Source organism: Leptosomus discolor, chromosome 27, assembly GCF_034619465.1.
Source record: "Leptosomus discolor isolate bLepDis1 chromosome 27, bLepDis1.hap2, whole genome shotgun sequence".
In the NCBI taxonomy this organism is placed as follows: Eukaryota; Metazoa; Chordata; class Aves; order Leptosomiformes; family Leptosomidae; genus Leptosomus; species Leptosomus discolor.
Genome location: NC_141417.1, coordinates 1,272,498 through 1,287,209, shown reverse-complemented (window position 1 = coordinate 1,287,209; position 14,712 = coordinate 1,272,498). Strand labels below are relative to the sequence as shown.

Below are 14,712 nucleotides of genomic sequence, written 5' to 3'. Positions count from 1 at the left end.
CCAGCCCGTTCGGGATCACGGCGGTGCGTGGAGGGGCACCCCCCCCGAGTGGGCTGCAGGGGGCTGGCAGGTGGGGGGGGCGGCGTGCGTGCATGCCGGCCTGTCCCTCGGTGGTGCGAGACTCGCGCTGTGCACAAGGCAAGGAGTTAATTACACCTCAGAGGAAGGATCGCTGCCGATCCGCGCGAGGCCGGCGTGGGACACTCCTGGGCCTGAGATGCTGGGAAGCACCTGCTTGCACGCTGCTGTGTTTACCTCGCAGATTGTGTGGCTGCTGGAACCCTACAGAGCAAGGATTAAATCATGCAACACGCATATCACCACGGCAGAGATAGCATCGCCTCTTCTCCTCCCTGGCAATAATTCCCGGTTACCGCTTGCTCACTGCTGAAGCTGCCAGCAGAAACAGGCGCTGAGATATAATTACACAGTCCTGGATGCTGTTCGGCTGCCTGGAGCCAGAGCCATACTGGTTGGGGAAGAAGATTTCAGAATTGCTGCCTTGTGCCAGCAGGTGCAGTAAAAGGAAGGTGCGCGGGGAAGCGTTTCGCAAACCATTTCCACCGGGAGGAGCGAACAAACCAAACCCTTAGGGCAGAAGAAAGGACAAGTGTAAGGAGACACCGAGCCAAGGAAGCTGGGGTGATTTTCTGCGTGTGTTTCTTACAAAACGCAGCTAGAGACAGAGGACAGAGAGGACTGGTCAGAGAGCATCCCTGAGGACAGAGGGCTGGGGTCCCTCCCAGTTCAGCTCGTGCAATGTGGGGTCTCTCAAGCCCCTGCACCTCACCTGCTCCCTGTGCCAAGCTAAGCGACTCTCCAAGTCCCACTTCCCTCTCTTCACTTCTCAGGTTAGCCCTTGCTTCCACTCACTCTTCCCCCCCTCACTCTGCACGTCCCTCCCAGGAGAGCCAGGCAACCTTCCAGCCTGCCCAAAAGGCTCCTGCCAGGCTTTAAGTCTCAGTCAAAGTTGTATCTGAACACTACGGAGCAGATAAGTTCCACTGCTTTTCCTCCCCATGAATATTTCATAAGGCTGCCGGGTGCCAAGCCTGTCGGAGGTGGCATTAAATTAACTGCACGGACACATGGATGCTGAGACAACAGTTAATGGCTGCGCTCAAAGCTTCGTGTTTTTCACTGAGGACAGCAAATGCCGTACCTGGCAGCGAAGGTGCCAACACATCCCCACTTCTTTGCTCAGTCAACAATGCCACGTACTGTACAGGACAGCCTCCGAAAGGACCCATGATCATCTTTAATTGCTTAATTAATACTTGCGGTGTGACTGCTCACTTGGCTTTTTTTCACAGATTAATGCTGGCTGGATTTGTGTCCCTTTTCTCTCTGAGCAACCGCAAGGGTAAGTGCTCCGGGGACTGGGGAACTTAATGCTAATACTTGCAGAACGTGGCCTTTAATTCCAACATCGGGCTTTCTGTAGCGACCCAAGTCACTGTCAAGGGAGATGAGGATCCTTTTCCCGGCTGCTCAGCCTAAACCTGAACAAACTGGCTCCAGCCATGGCCGTTTACGCTCCCATAAGCTGACTTCTTAAGACGCTGGTAACAGCAGTTGTGGTGAGAGGTGTTACTGCCACGTTGGAGCCCTCCATCCCCAGGGCAGGCAAAGCCACCTTCCCCTGAGCACATCCCAGGGCAAGGGAGGCTTCAGGACCATCACCTCCCGCAACGGGCGCCGCGTGTCTCTAACAGCGAGGGCTACGGTCACGGCCTGGCAAGCCTGGGACGGACATCCCAGCCCTCCTCGACTCCGGGGCAGCTCGGACTGGAACAACTCCTCTGCAGTAACTCTGCCGGCTGCAGCAGAAATCAGCCGGGCTAAATCAGGACAGGAGACATCAGAACGAGCGCGACAACGACAGAGGCAGGCCCGTGAGTCCCTGAGTGCGCCCGAGCGACTCAAGGAGCCACAAATCCTCTTACAGGTGGTTTGAGACAGAGCCGGGAGCCCCTGGCACCCAGCCCGCTGCCTCTCCCACCCTGCTGCTCCCGCCCCCCCGGACTCTCCGCTCCCCCAGAGCCCCGGCAGCCCCCGCGGGCTCCCCGGGAACGTGGCTCCCAGGGCCCTGCACCCCCAGGAGCAACCCCCGCGCACCCCGTTACCTTCCGCACCCCCCCCAGGACCCTGCACCCTCCCAAACCCCCACGGCCCCAGCGGCCCCAGCGCCCCCCTCGCCCCCTCCCGCGGGCCTCCAGCCAGCAGAGGGCGGCGGTTGGGGGCGGGGCCTCTCTAGCGCGTCACGCGCGCGGGCTCTCTATGGCGTACGTCCGCTTCCGGCCCGCTCCCCTTTGTGCTGGAGAAGATGGCGGCGCGGGCGGGCTTCCAGTCGGTTACTCCCAGCGGCGGCGGCGGTGGGGCCGCTGCCGGGGCCGGCGCGCTGGGGCCGGGCACGCCGGGCGGGCCGGTGCGGATGGGCCCGGCTCCGGGACAGGGCCTGTACCGCTCGCCGTTGCCGGGAGCCGCCTACCCGGTGAGGCGGGGGAGGGGCCGGCGGGGGCGCACGGACCGGCGCTGCGCGGGGCGGGGCGGGACGGGAGGGAGCGGGGGCGGCGGGGACGGGGAACGGCCCTCTCCCGGTGGGCACTGGAGCCGTTTTCTTCTCTCCGCAGCGCCCCGGAATGTTACCGGGCAGCCGGCTAGCGCCGCAGGGCCCCTCCATGGGGCCGCCCGGTTACGGCGGGAGCCCGGCGGTGCGACCGGGGATGGCGCAGGCCAGCCTGGACCAGGCCCGCAAGAGGCCGGCGCCGCAGCAGCTCCAGCAGGTGCAGCCGCAGGCCGTGCCCAACCGCAACCACAAGTAAGGGCCAGCACCCGGGGGCAGCGGGGGCATCCCGGGGCAGCGGGGGCATCCCCGGGCAGCGGGGGCATCCCGGGGCATCCCCAGGCGGGGGCACAGACGCGTTGCTTCTTTCCCCGAAGGTATCCCCCCCGGGGAGAGGCTGGGTTTGGGGGTGCGGGCAGGCAGCCCCGAAATGGGAGAGCGAGCGGTGATTCCTCGCTGAAGCGGGGACCGTGCCGGGCGCGGGGCAGCGTCAGCCGCTGCCTCGGTGTAACCGGCTGGCTGCGCTTGGCGGCACAAGGCTTCGCCGTTGGGCCGCGTCCCGGGCGCTGTGTCTTCGTCCTGCGCTTGGGCAGCTCCTTGTTGGGTGGCTGAAAGGGAGGTCAGCTTTCTCGTGCGGCTCCTCTGGGAGTGGGGAGCTTCCAGCAGGTAGAAGAATAACGTGCAGCTGCTAGACTGGAGCAAGCCGAGGTTACGTTCCTGGCAGTATAACGTGTTGCCTCGGTAACGCTGGTAATTCATCCCGGGGTTTAAAATGCAGCTCCCAGGAAAGCCGATGTAAAGCTAATGGAGGCTGGAGAGTCGCTGTGTTTAGGCATGGTGTCGGTGCGCCCTTCCCAGCCGGAGGGACCCCCGCTTCCTGCGCTCCCGCAGGGGCTGTGGCACGTTCAGGCGATCAGTCACGCTGCCGCAGGGCTCGTCAGCTCTGCAGCGCCGGAGGCCTGGCGGGGGCTGCGGGGAATAAAGAGCCTGACGTCGCGCAACGATCAACGGCTCTGAAAAAGAGCCCAGGCCCGAGACCGGCGTCCAGGCCGGGAGCGGTGCTAATGCCCCAGCGCTAAACCAGGGAATAAGCCGTCGCCTCGCTTCCTTCGTGAACGCCTGCAGGTGATTTGCAGAAAGCGGGGGCCGTTTTAACGCCCGTGTGTGCATCTTCTTCCTTCACAGCGCTAAAAAGAAGAAGATGGCTGACAAAATTCTACCTCAGAGGGTGAGTGGCGCGTGCAGTTGCAGCCTGTGCTGGTACGGAGTAGGCTGGGGGAGCTGACGGGGATTTGCGTTCTTGATTGGCCGTAGATTCGTGAACTTGTACCCGAGTCTCAGGCCTATATGGACTTGCTGGCCTTTGAAAGGAAACTGGACCAGACGATCATGAGGAAGCGCTTGGATATCCAGGAGGCTTTGAAGCGACCCATCAAGGTAGGGGAGGGCTGCGTTCCTGGTGGTCGTCAGCAAGGTTTGGAGGCTCTTGCGGTAGTTAAAGACAGCAGGAGGGCACTGGAGCTTGGGTCGTGTCCATGTAAGCGTGGCGTATCGGGAATCTTAATGCTCCAGATAAAACCAAGGAGTGGAACCAGAAATGCCACTTCCCTTGCTGCCTGCCGTGGGACAGGGGGAATATGAGCCACTCGAAACATTAAGCTTAGTTTTAGCAAAACATGAGCAAGATAGTCAGCCCTTTATTTCAGAATTAACGCTGAGCCGATGCTTTTTTTCTCTTAGCAAAAACGAAAGCTCCGTATTTTTATCTCCAATACCTTCAATCCAGCCAAGTCGGATGCAGAGGATGGTGAAGGAACAGTCGCCTCCTGGGAGCTTCGGGTGGAAGGACGGCTGCTGGAAGATGTGAGTGTGAAATCCCCAACCACAGAGGTGACTTTATGGATCTGGAATTGGCAATGATACCAGTTTCTTAGTGTCTGAGAGCATAGCTAGGGGCTTGATATCCTCCTTCATCTCTCTTTTCCAAGGAGTCTGATGGTGACGAGACCAAGAGCCCAACTTGGAGACCGAAGGGTATCCCCATGGCAGGCCATGAGTTATACAAAGTTCTTAGAGCTGTAAGAATGAATGGTGAGAGCAGAGCAGTGGCACTCGTGTACCCTGGCGCTGAGAACCAGGGCACTTGCGCTGTATGTAACTGCTGAGTGATTCAGTGCCTGCAAGCTCATCTTTAACTCCAGCCTTTCACTTTCTGACTTGGAACTTGATTTTCAAGCACATGTTGGTGAATTTAGGTGTTTGGAACTTAAAAAGGAACGCTGTCGTGCACGGTGGCTGTGCTTGAGCGCCGAGACTTGCTGTCCTAACGCTTTTCCTTCCTGTGTTGCTTGCAGTCTGCTTTGTCCAAATATGATGCCACCAAGCAGAAAAGAAAGTTCTCATCCTTCTTTAAATCTCTGGTCATTGAACTTGATAAAGACCTGTATGGCCCTGACAATCACCTAGTAGAGGTGAGCTTCTTTTTGCTGTGTTACCTCTAAAAGTGGGTTGGTGTTTGTAGATCAGTTTAAGTTGAGAGGTGGGGATGCCTAAGGCTTGAACAAGTGGCTGGGAGCCAGGAGCTCTTAAATTCTTATCTTGGCTCTTCCTCTGACTTGCTGAGGGTCTGAACAAATGTATGAGCTCTTGTTTCAAGCTGTTAGGTGGGAATAGGGTGAACTCTCTCTAGGTGGGTGGGATTTGTTGGGTGCCAAGCAGCAGGAGCAAAGGGAGCCAAGTGTGGGGGCGCTTCTAAATGCGCTCTCCTGTTCCAGTGGCACAGGACTGCTACGACTCAGGAGACAGATGGCTTCCAGGTGAAGAGGCCAGGAGATGTAAACGTGCGCTGTACTGTCCTCCTGATGCTGGATTACCAGGTAGGATGTTGGGAGTAACAGCGCTGGGCGTGTAGCGCTAGATGTGTCTGCGGCCATCTCACCTTTCTGGGCCTTTTCCTTCAGCCTCCCCAGTTCAAACTGGATCCCCGCTTGGCTCGTCTCTTGGGGATCCACACTCAGACCCGTCCGGTGATCATCCAGGCGTTGTGGCAATATATCAAGACCCACAAGCTCCAGGACCCCCACGAGCGGGAATATGTCATCTGTGACAAATACCTCCAGCAGGTAACAGCGTGGCTGGAACAAGCGACTGTTTCAGCTCTTCTTTGTCAGCAGCCGGTGATCGCTGGCACCGAGCTCCCGCTCCTTTCCTTAGCCCTGTGTTTCTGCCGCAGATATTTGAATCTCAGCGGATGAAGTTCTCGGAAATCCCACAGAGACTTCATGCATTGCTTATGCCCCCAGAACCGATCATCATTAACCATGTGATCAGGTGAGACTGAGCCACTTGACTTCCTATTTGTAGGAAGAAGAGTGGAAGGGATGGATGAGGCTGGCACAGGAAGATGGTGGATGTTCTCATTTTCAGCAGCATTTCCCGAGTTGCCTGTCTTTGTTTCTCTGTACAAGAGCAGCCCCCTCTTTTGTTTACCACATCCCTCTCTTCCACAAGGCGCTCCCACGTTCATGCTGTCCTTGGCATTACACTTCTGTAGACAGAAATCTGCTCGGAGCAGTCACTTGCTCCTTGTGCTGCAAAGCCACCAGCGGAGCTTTGCTGCTTGGTGCTAGAGCTGAAGCTAACACTAGCGTGGCTTATCCCTGCCTGCGGTCCCTGTGCTCTGTCATCCTAGGGGAGCCACAATTTGGTGCTTTTCTAAGCTGCTCCCTTACTTTGGCTTCTTTCTTGTGGATGCCCCTAGTGTTGACCCAAACGACCAGAAGAAAACGGCTTGCTATGATATTGATGTGGAGGTGGATGATACCTTGAAAACTCAGATGAATTCCTTTCTGCTATCCACAGCCAGTCAACAGGAAATTGCTGCTCTGGATAACAAGGTAGGAAGAGCTCCTTCAGGTCTGCCCCCCTCCTGGCTGGGCAGGAATGTGTCTCTGGAGCAGCTGAGCCCCGAACAGGACAGGGGTTCAGCTTTGTGCTGTTGTGCGTTTGGAAGCTGGAGTGGGGTCAGCCGTGCTTACCCACAGGCAGCTTTACCTGGGAGTGTAGTTTTAGAGCAAAGGGTCAGCGGGAAAATTGGTAATACTTAGAGCAGGAAACTGGGAATTGAAAATCTTAGCTGATAGGTGTGAGTCATCCAGGGAGCGTAAGAATTTGCCTTCATGTGTTGGGTCTCTTGATGTTTCTGCCTGACTTTTTTTCCCTATTCAGCAGTTCAGTTGCTGTGCTTCTCTCCTTCAGATTCATGAAACAATAGAGACAATTAACCAGCTGAAGACCCAGCGTGAGTTCATGCTGAGCTTTGCCCGAGATCCTCAGGGCTTCATCAACGACTGGCTACAGTCCCAGTGCCGGGATTTAAAGGTAAAAGCTTTGTCTTCTGTGGAAGGTGGATCCAGTCACACGCTTTGCTCATTATAACCAGCTCCCACAGAGAGGCAGGCAATTTCCTGCTCAGAAAGCAAGACTAGAATTGGAGTCAGGCGTAAGAACCTGACCTGACTGTACTGAAATTTCTTTGAGGAACAGGGGAGGGGGGTGGGTTTGCTCAGCACAGCCAGAGCTTTTGCCCTCCCTGAACTGTTTTGTCCTTTGTGCTCTCCAGACGATGACTGATGTTGTTGGGAATCCTGAAGAGGAGCGTAGAGCCGAGTTCTACTTCCAGCCGTGGGCTCAGGAAGCCGTGTGCAGATACTTCTACTCCAAGGTGAGCGTCCCGGAGCAGGGGTCCCTCTCCATACCCAGTGGCTCGGCGTACCTGTCACTCCTTGCTGACCGTGGAAAGTGGCAGTGCTGAGCTTGGCTTGTAGACACTGCTGATGCATCTTGGTCCCAGTTTGAGTTCACCCTTTTCCAGCTGGGTCCTGTGTGACGCGGATGCCGTGGTGCGGCACCATCTGAGTACGTTAATGGTGCAACTCTGGCTTCTCTTGCAGGTGCAGCAAAGACGGCAGGAATTGGAGCAGGCCCTGGGAATCCGTAACACATAGGCTGCTCCGCTCCTCCCCAACCAGAAGGCATCACGGCTATTTATGGAGACAGAGCTGCAGAGTACGCTGTTAAAGCTCACATCATCCCACTCCGGCAGCGAGGCCCGCGTCATTACTCATCCTGGCATTGTCCCTTTTGGGGCAACTCCAGGACACCTGGGGTCTTCTGGGGTGTGGCAAGCAGAGAGGCTCCAACGAGCACACATTTCTACCTGGTTTTCTTTCTGACTGTTGCCTTGTCAGTCCCAAGGCTTCCGACAGCCTCCCCTTGACTCCGCACTGCCCGTAGTGTCCCCAGTAGCCAGCGCGACTGCTGACTTGGAGCCTTTCTCAAGTTCAATTCTTCCCCAACTAGCATCTAGTTGTGGCACATGAGACCTGGGTCTGGGAAGCCTGGAGCTGCTCTAAAGGTGGGGTTCTGTGGCTAGTCCCTGCCCACCTCGTTTTATAGCAGGGTGCCAGGAGATGTAGTGGGCAGGATGCTATGAGCTGACATACCTCCCTGCCCTGAACTCCCTCGCTCGGAGGGTGCTGCTGCACTGGGCTGCCTCACAGGTCACTCTCCTCCTTGAGGAAGTTACTGGACTATGTAGAGAACTGCTTCTTCCCGCGTCCCTTTTTCCCTGCCCTCTTCCTTTCGTGTTCTTCGACAACTGTCCTAGGCCGGGTTCACAGGGGAAACGAGGCATTGGCTGACTGCAGGGATGTGGAAGCAGGGGTCACAGCGGTGAGACCTCTGCACTTGGGGTTCCAGCGAGCCGTCTGGCTGCTTTCCCCTGCAGCAGGGAGAGGGGATGCAGCAGCTGCCTTCTGGAATTGCGCAGGGACACAGTGTTGTAGGCTCGTTCCTTTGGGACGGTTACCCTGTGTCACTCGCTGTGGGGACCAGAGGCTCCTTCGTGCGGATCTGAGGGTGTAACGGGACAGTCCTTGGGAATGGACGTGGCTCCACGCATATGCGAGTTAGCAGGTGTTTCCGTGCTGAAGCTCCTGTGGGTTTTAGTCAAGTTTTAGGTTCTGGGGCTGCTGTAAGGCCCAGCATGGTTCAGGAATGTACAAGTAGATTTTCTCTACTGTGGGGAGTAGCAGCCCAGATGCCTCTTCATGGAACGAATTACTAGTGAACTAGTGGTCAGGGATAAGAGGATGGCTTCTCTTAACCCAGACCTCAGTATTTCTGCTCGGGACTGTAACGCAAATGGACTTGAAACTCGGTCATATTCTCTTGGAATAGCTGCAAAGTTGTGTTACTGACAAACCCCCCTCATCCCCACACCCAGCTTTGCTGTGGTTGGGAAGGTTGCTATGAATTGGGGAGCCTGGGTGGCCCTACTCCTTGTGTCTGTGTTACTACATGTCTGTGAGAATAGACTCTCGACTTCCCTTCTCCTTTGCCCCCTTATGAAATGGCTCCTCTGTGGTACTGGGGTGAAGATCTTGGTGCTGATGAAGCAGCCCACTGACTCCTCAGGGTACTCACACGTGAAGGATGCCGAGTACTGCGTAGGCAAACATAGCTGTTGCAGAATAACTGCTTTTCTTAACTTGAGTATTACAGTTTTTTTCCATGGACCAAAATTTTTTTTGTACTGTATCCTTGTAGACGTCACCCAGTTTTAATAAAAGCCTCCTGTGAAGGAAGCTGTCCTCCCTCCTTCTGTGTGCTGACAGCATGCTTTCTCTCAGCAGCTTGGTGGATGACACTTCATGTACTTGCTTGGGAAGGGACAAGATTATCTCCACTTTTTTTTTTCCCTTTTTTTTTTTTTTTTTCTTTAACTATAACAAAGCCAAGTGGGTTGAGAGACTGGAGGGAAAATGTTCTTCATATTTTGGCCTTTTATAGAGAGCCTTCATGTAAGGATCTCCTGGCTTGCAGAGTCTGCTAAGCCTTTGCAAAGTGCTTTTGTGGTAAACAAGCAAAGTAACTTGATCAAAACTGGAAATCCAGTGCCTGAGCTGCTGCTAAAGTCTAGACAGCCCCATTTCCACACTGCTGCCTTGCGGAGTTGTGACAGCCTGTGACAAGCCCCATGGGAGCCAGGCATACTTTTGAGGAAACTGAATTAACACTGCAGAAGGGGCATTACTCTCTTCGTCCTGCCGTGTTTATAACAGTAGACGTGGAATGCTTTGCAGAAAACCTGTAAGCCCTTGTCGCAAGGGAGGGAGATTCCTCTGTGTGTAGAAGAAAGGGCAGCTTGCCCAAGGTCAGGCCGTTGGTGCTGCTGGCGCTTGAGGCTGTGAGAATGGGGCTGGAGATGCACCCTGGGGCTGCGACCAGGTGGTTCATGTTTCTTACTGGGGAAGAGGGGGAGAGCGAGAGGCTTTTCTGCAGGAAAAGGGGGAGAGAGGCCCAGCAGTCGCGACTCCCGGGCCTGTCTCGCCGGTTGCCCCTGCAGCTCTGCCCGCCGAGCTGCCGGCTCCGCCACCCCCGGGGCCACGGGTGCCCGGTTCCCCCCGGGGGCGAGGCGGGGCCGGGGGCGGGCCGGGGCCGCCCCTGCTCCAGGCGCCCTTGAAATACCAGCGGCGGGCTCAGCGCTGCGCAGCGCCCCGGCTCCCCGCGCCATGGGTGGCAAGAAGGTTTGCATCGTGGGCTCCGGCAACTGGTGAGCGCTCGCTGCCTGGGCACCCGGGTCCCGTCCTCCCCGCTGCCCCCCCCGGTACCCGGTGCAAGCCATCCCCGTTTCGCCAGCACCCCTAGAGACCCATGGTGCTCCCTGGTGCCAGCGGACCGCGGTGCCCGCTGCCTACAGCTCTGCTCTGCCCACGCAGGGGCTCGGCCATCGCCAAGATCGCTGGCGGCAACGCGGCGCGGCTGAGCACCTTCGAGAACCAGGTGAACATGTGGGTGCTGGAGGAGGAGGTGGGCGGCCGGCGGCTCACCGACATCATCAACACGGAGCACGAAAATGTCAAGTACCTGCCAGGGCACAAGCTGCCCCCCAACGTGGTGAGTGTGGCCCGCCGGCGGGCGCTCTGCTGAGCGCAAGGGCCCGTGCTGGCAGCCGGGCTCTCTGCTGAGAGGTGATAAATAGCTCTGCCGGAGGCTGCTGGAGCCCTGGTGTCCCGGGCACCGGGTGTGCGAAGGTAGGGAATGCACCGGGCTGCACGGGACTCGGTTACACCCTCCCAGTGACCTTCATCTGTGCTTGGATGAGCTGCAGCCCTGGCTGCTCTCGCTGCCCACCTCTGCCCCCGCTCTGGCATCCCACAGGCTGGGCTTGAGGCCATGTGGCTGCCTCTGAGCTGGCAGGGGCAGCGCACAAAGATCCCGTGGGGCCGGCTGTCCCACGGCTGCCCGCTCAGCCCCTCGGCTGGCACGGGCCTGCTGAGGTGGCCCCACAAGGGCCCCGGCTCTCTGCACCGCTTCCATGGGACCAGCTCAAGCTGCTTTCGCCCTGCTCTGCTGCAGCCCCTTGCCCTGCCAGCCCTGGAAGGGGACCTCAGGGCAGTGACATTGCCCTTCCTTCCCTTACAGGGAACCCTCAGCAGTTGCTCTCAAGCTCCTGCTCCCCTTGTCCTGGGTTCAGGACATGCTCGGTGCACAACTACAGGCCCCAGTCCCTCATGACAGTCACACTTTCTTCAGGTAGCAGAGCCAGACCTGCTGAAAGCCTGTGCCGGGGCTGACATCCTGCTGTTCGTGGTGCCCCATCAGTTTATCGGCAAAGTCTGTGACCAGCTCAAGGGCCACGTGAAGAAAGATGCTGTTGGGGTGTCGCTCATCAAGGTGTGAGCAGGAGGAGCGCTGCCCGGGCAGCTCGCTGGGGCGCTGGGCCAAGGGGGCTCAGCTGGAAACAACCCGGCTCGGAGAGGCTGCAAAGGGAATCCTGGGGTTTTGGAGCAGAAACTGGGCTCCAGGGTTATGGGGAGAGCGGGAAGTGGGGGGAGAGTCTTTGTGGGGATTTGGAGGAGAAGCGTGTGGGGGATCTCAAGTGCTGTGAGGAGCGGGGTGCAGCTGAGCGCTGGGGGGGCTGTCGGGATGAGTTGGAGTGTTGCAGCACGGGGAACGACGGGCTTGGGGCATGGGGAGGTAGATGCTCATCTCTGTCCCTGGTTGTCTCCCAGGGGGTGGATGAAGGGCCGGATGGGCTGAGGCTGATCTCAGACATTATCCATGAGAAACTGGGAATAGAGATGAGCGTCCTCATGGGGGCCAACATTGCCAGCGAAGTGGCAGAAGAGAAGTTCTGTGAAACAACCATCGGTAAGGAGCCAACATCCCTCCTCATTAGCAGCCTTCATTCCTGGCGTGCAGGAAGAGGAAAGGGGTGAGTGTGGTGCAGCTTAAACTGCTGCCTCGGGTGAGCTGGCCCTTTTTCCCTGCAGAGGCAGTGAGATTCCCTAGGAGCTGGATCAACTCATTCACAGGGTTTACGATGTGATTGCGCGCTTCATTAAAACCAGAGTTGTGCCTAAAAGTTCCTGCCAGCATCAGGCAGCCTGCCTGGCACAAATTAAAGGGGTGGACACCGAGAGGCCCTTTAGAAACAGAGTTCCTACCTTCATTTCCTTGGGCTTCAAGGGACGCTCACCTGGATTGCATGTTATTGCCAGCCAGGGCTCCTGGGAAGTTCCTCTGGTGGCTGTTGCTAACATCCTCCACGCTGTTCCTGAGTCAGGCACGGCAGCCAAAACCAACAGAACAGGTTGTGAGGTTAGAAGTTACGGGACTCAAAGTATCTGTATTTTAAACAAAAGCAAACACGCTGTGCAGGAGGCTGCAGAGACTGGGGGGGTATAAGCAGAGCGTGTCATCCCCGCGAGCACGCAGAAACGCTCTTGTGCGGGACACTGCAGGGACAGGGAGAGCAGCAGTCTCTGAACCTGAATTTGTAACCTCTGAAGATGCCTTTAATCTACTGGGCACGTCCTTTCTGTCTTGCTTGACACAGCAGTAGGGATTGTGCCCATCTTCTGGGAATTCCAAGGTTGAATCTTGCCTATTTGCCAAGCGATGTGTGCTTGGCACTTTGTGGACCTGCAAATGTTTAGCAACGTTCATCTGTTGGGCAATAGGCTCCTCTCGCTGCACTAGCTGCCAGAGCTATGCTGCAGGAACGCACCGCTGGGCAGGAAAGCAGCACAGCCCTACCTTAGGGTCTCCCCCCATCATCTTCCTCCTCCTCCCTTTGTCTCCTCAGGCTGCAAGAACGTGCAGCATGGGCAGGCGCTGAAGGAGCTGATGCAGACGCCGAACTTCCGGGTGACGGTGGTGCAGGAAGCCGACACGGTCGAGATCTGCGGGGCTCTCAAGGTGGGTGAGCCGCTCACCGGGGTTGGCAGAGCCTGCGGTTCTCTGGGGCTCAGCAGGGAGCCCTGGGGAGGAGGCTGCCAGTTGAAGGAACCCAATGGATGTTGCACCGTGGCTCGCTGAGACCGTTGGGTCAAAGGCCAGACTTGGGAGGGAACTGTGGATGTGTCCTGTTTGGCTGCTTGGAGGGATGATGATCGCTGGCATAGGGATACTGCTTGGGATCCCACAGGCAGCTCACGGCCACAGCAAAGCCCTGAGCTCCGTTGGGCTCCGATCCCTCCACGCTACTGCTGTTTTCCAGAACGTTGTGGCTGTAGGAGCTGGTTTCTGTGATGGGCTTGGCTATGGAGACAACACGAAGGCTGCCGTGATCCGTCTGGGACTGACGGAGATGATCGCCTTTGCCAAACTCTTCTGTAAGGGCCCCGTCAGCCCCTCCACCTTCCTGGAGAGCTGCGGGATCGCTGACCTCATCACTACCTGCTACGGTGGCCGCAACCGCAAGGTGGCCGAGGCTTTTGCCAAAACGGGGAAGGTAAGCAGAGCGGGGAGCAGCAACGCTGATACCTGCATCAACCTGCTGAGCAGGCAGGGAGGTGAACCCAGTTAGCACCACGGTGTCCTGCCTTCACTTGCCCAGCGCCACAGCCTGGCTCCAGGGAAGGACCGTGGGGCAGCAGCTGGGGTTGCCGGGTCCAGCTCCCTCACTGGTGGGTTGTTTCAGTCTATTGAGCAGCTGGAGAAGGAGCTGTTGAATGGGCAGAAGCTGCAGGGTCCCCAGACGTCTGCTGAGCTGCATCGCATCCTTAAAAGCAAGAACGTAGTGGAGAAGTGAGTGCTGCCGTCTCTCTTGTCCGCTCTTTTGGGGTGGGGCTGGGATCTTCCCTGCAGCTGCGGGAGGGGAAACCCACCCTTAGCATCTCTGCTGTTCAGGCCAGTCTCCACACTGCCCACATCAAGCCAGCTGGGCAGGACGGCCTGTGGGACGAGGCGCCACGCCGCTGTCCCACCTGCTCCTGCCCCGTGGTCCTGCACGTCGCAACAGAAGTCGAGGCGCTCCGACTCTGCCAGCTGTGGTGACGGGGCAAGGGGTGACTTTGTTCATCTGCCCACAGGTTCCCCCTCTTCACAGCTGTGTATCGGATCTGCTACGAGGGCAAACCTGTCACTGATGTCATCAAGTGTCTGCAGAACCACCCTGAGCACATGTAAGTGGGCTCTGCCTGCAAAGCCACTGATCCTGCCGAGCTGAGCGGAGAGCTCCTGCCCATACCAACTTGCTCTGCTCCTACGGCTTTGTAAGGAGTCTGGATTTCCTGGGAGGCTTTGCAGAGCGCTGGAAGGGCAGAGCTTCCCTTTCCCAGCCCTGGACGCTGCCAGCCTGAGCCTGGCATCTGCACAGAGGTACCCGCTGATCTCCTTTCTCTTCGAAGGGCTCATTTAGCTTCTGCTGCTGTCTAGGGGCTGCCCTAAGCAGGGCCGAGCATCTTCCTCCTTTCCCTTTCTCTTGTGATGGATGCAGTTCTCAGAGGGACTCTGCCAGGTCGTCTTGATCGATAGGGGCTGTGCAGGAGGCGCTGCTTGGGAGGACAAGCTTTGCTATTAGCCCCGGGGGGGCCACTTTGCATGATACCAGCCCTTTCCTGCTTGCTGCCTTTGCTTTTGGCTTAACCATCTCGTGGAGAGGCCACAGTTCCCTGCCAGGCTCCACCAGGGTGAGTGAAGCTCCTCAGGACTTTCAAACGGGCTGAGAATCGCTCTTCTTTCGAAGAAGCACCAGCACAGAAAACAGCATTCTTTGCCCCGCTGCCACGTGCTGCTTCCCCAGCCGCCACCAGCTGCTCCTGCCGAACGGTACGGCCGACGCTTTGTGCGTGAGG

At 57.6% G+C, this 14,712-nt stretch overlaps 2 protein-coding genes across 6 annotated transcripts; both read left to right on the top strand.

The window, feature by feature from the left end:
• Nucleotides 1–2,326: 2,326 nt before the first annotated feature.
• SMARCD1 (SWI/SNF related BAF chromatin remodeling complex subunit D1) lies at nucleotides 2,327–9,192 on the top strand. 4 transcript variants are annotated; one of them, XM_086478611.1, is made up of 13 exons: nucleotides 2,327–2,494; nucleotides 2,634–2,821; nucleotides 3,752–3,794; nucleotides 3,881–4,003; nucleotides 4,307–4,429; nucleotides 4,921–5,037; nucleotides 5,341–5,442; nucleotides 5,527–5,688; nucleotides 5,799–5,896; nucleotides 6,327–6,462; nucleotides 6,824–6,946; nucleotides 7,188–7,289; nucleotides 7,519–9,192. In XM_086478611.1, the coding sequence occupies exons 1-13, from the start codon at nucleotides 2,327–2,329 to the stop codon at nucleotides 7,570–7,572; spliced, it is 1,539 nt and encodes a 512-aa protein (XP_086334737.1). In that variant the 3' UTR covers nucleotides 7,573–9,192. The 4 variants fall into 4 exon arrangements, with proteins under 4 accessions (XP_086334737.1, XP_086334738.1, XP_086334739.1 ...); XM_086478612.1 differs by lacking the exon at nucleotides 4,307–4,429; XM_086478613.1 differs by lacking the exon at nucleotides 6,824–6,946.
• A 948-nt stretch (nucleotides 9,193–10,140) lies between these two features.
• On the top strand, nucleotides 10,141–14,044 carry GPD1 (glycerol-3-phosphate dehydrogenase 1). 2 transcript variants are annotated; one of them, XM_086478651.1, is made up of 8 exons: nucleotides 10,141–10,181; nucleotides 10,348–10,525; nucleotides 11,234–11,305; nucleotides 11,644–11,782; nucleotides 12,720–12,832; nucleotides 13,134–13,367; nucleotides 13,557–13,663; nucleotides 13,948–14,044. In XM_086478651.1, the coding sequence occupies exons 1-8, from the start codon at nucleotides 10,141–10,143 to the stop codon at nucleotides 14,042–14,044; spliced, it is 981 nt and encodes a 326-aa protein (XP_086334777.1). The 2 variants fall into 2 exon arrangements, with proteins under 2 accessions (XP_086334777.1, XP_086334776.1); XM_086478650.1 differs by having other exon boundaries at nucleotides 11,165–11,305.
• The last annotated feature ends 668 nt before the right edge of the window (nucleotides 14,045–14,712 follow it).

Coding starts and splice junctions, on each gene's coding strand:
- SMARCD1 (XM_086478611.1), top strand. CDS start 2,327: ATGGCGGCGCGGGCGGGCTTCCAGTCGGTTACTCCCAGCGGCGGCGGC. Junction 4,430..4,920: donor AAGGACGGCTGCTGGAAGAT/GTGAGTGTGAAA, acceptor TGTTGCTTGCAG/TCTGCTTTGTCCAAATATGA. Junction 5,443..5,526: donor TCCTGATGCTGGATTACCAG/GTAGGATGTTGG, acceptor CTTTTCCTTCAG/CCTCCCCAGTTCAAACTGGA.
- GPD1 (XM_086478650.1), top strand. CDS start 10,141: ATGGGTGGCAAGAAGGTTTGCATCGTGGGCTCCGGCAACTG. Junction 10,526..11,164: donor ACAAGCTGCCCCCCAACGTG/GTGAGTGTGGCC, acceptor CACTTTCTTCAG/GTAGCAGAGCCAGACCTGCT. Junction 13,664..13,947: donor AGCAAGAACGTAGTGGAGAA/GTGAGTGCTGCC, acceptor ATCTGCCCACAG/GTTCCCCCTCTTCACAGCTG.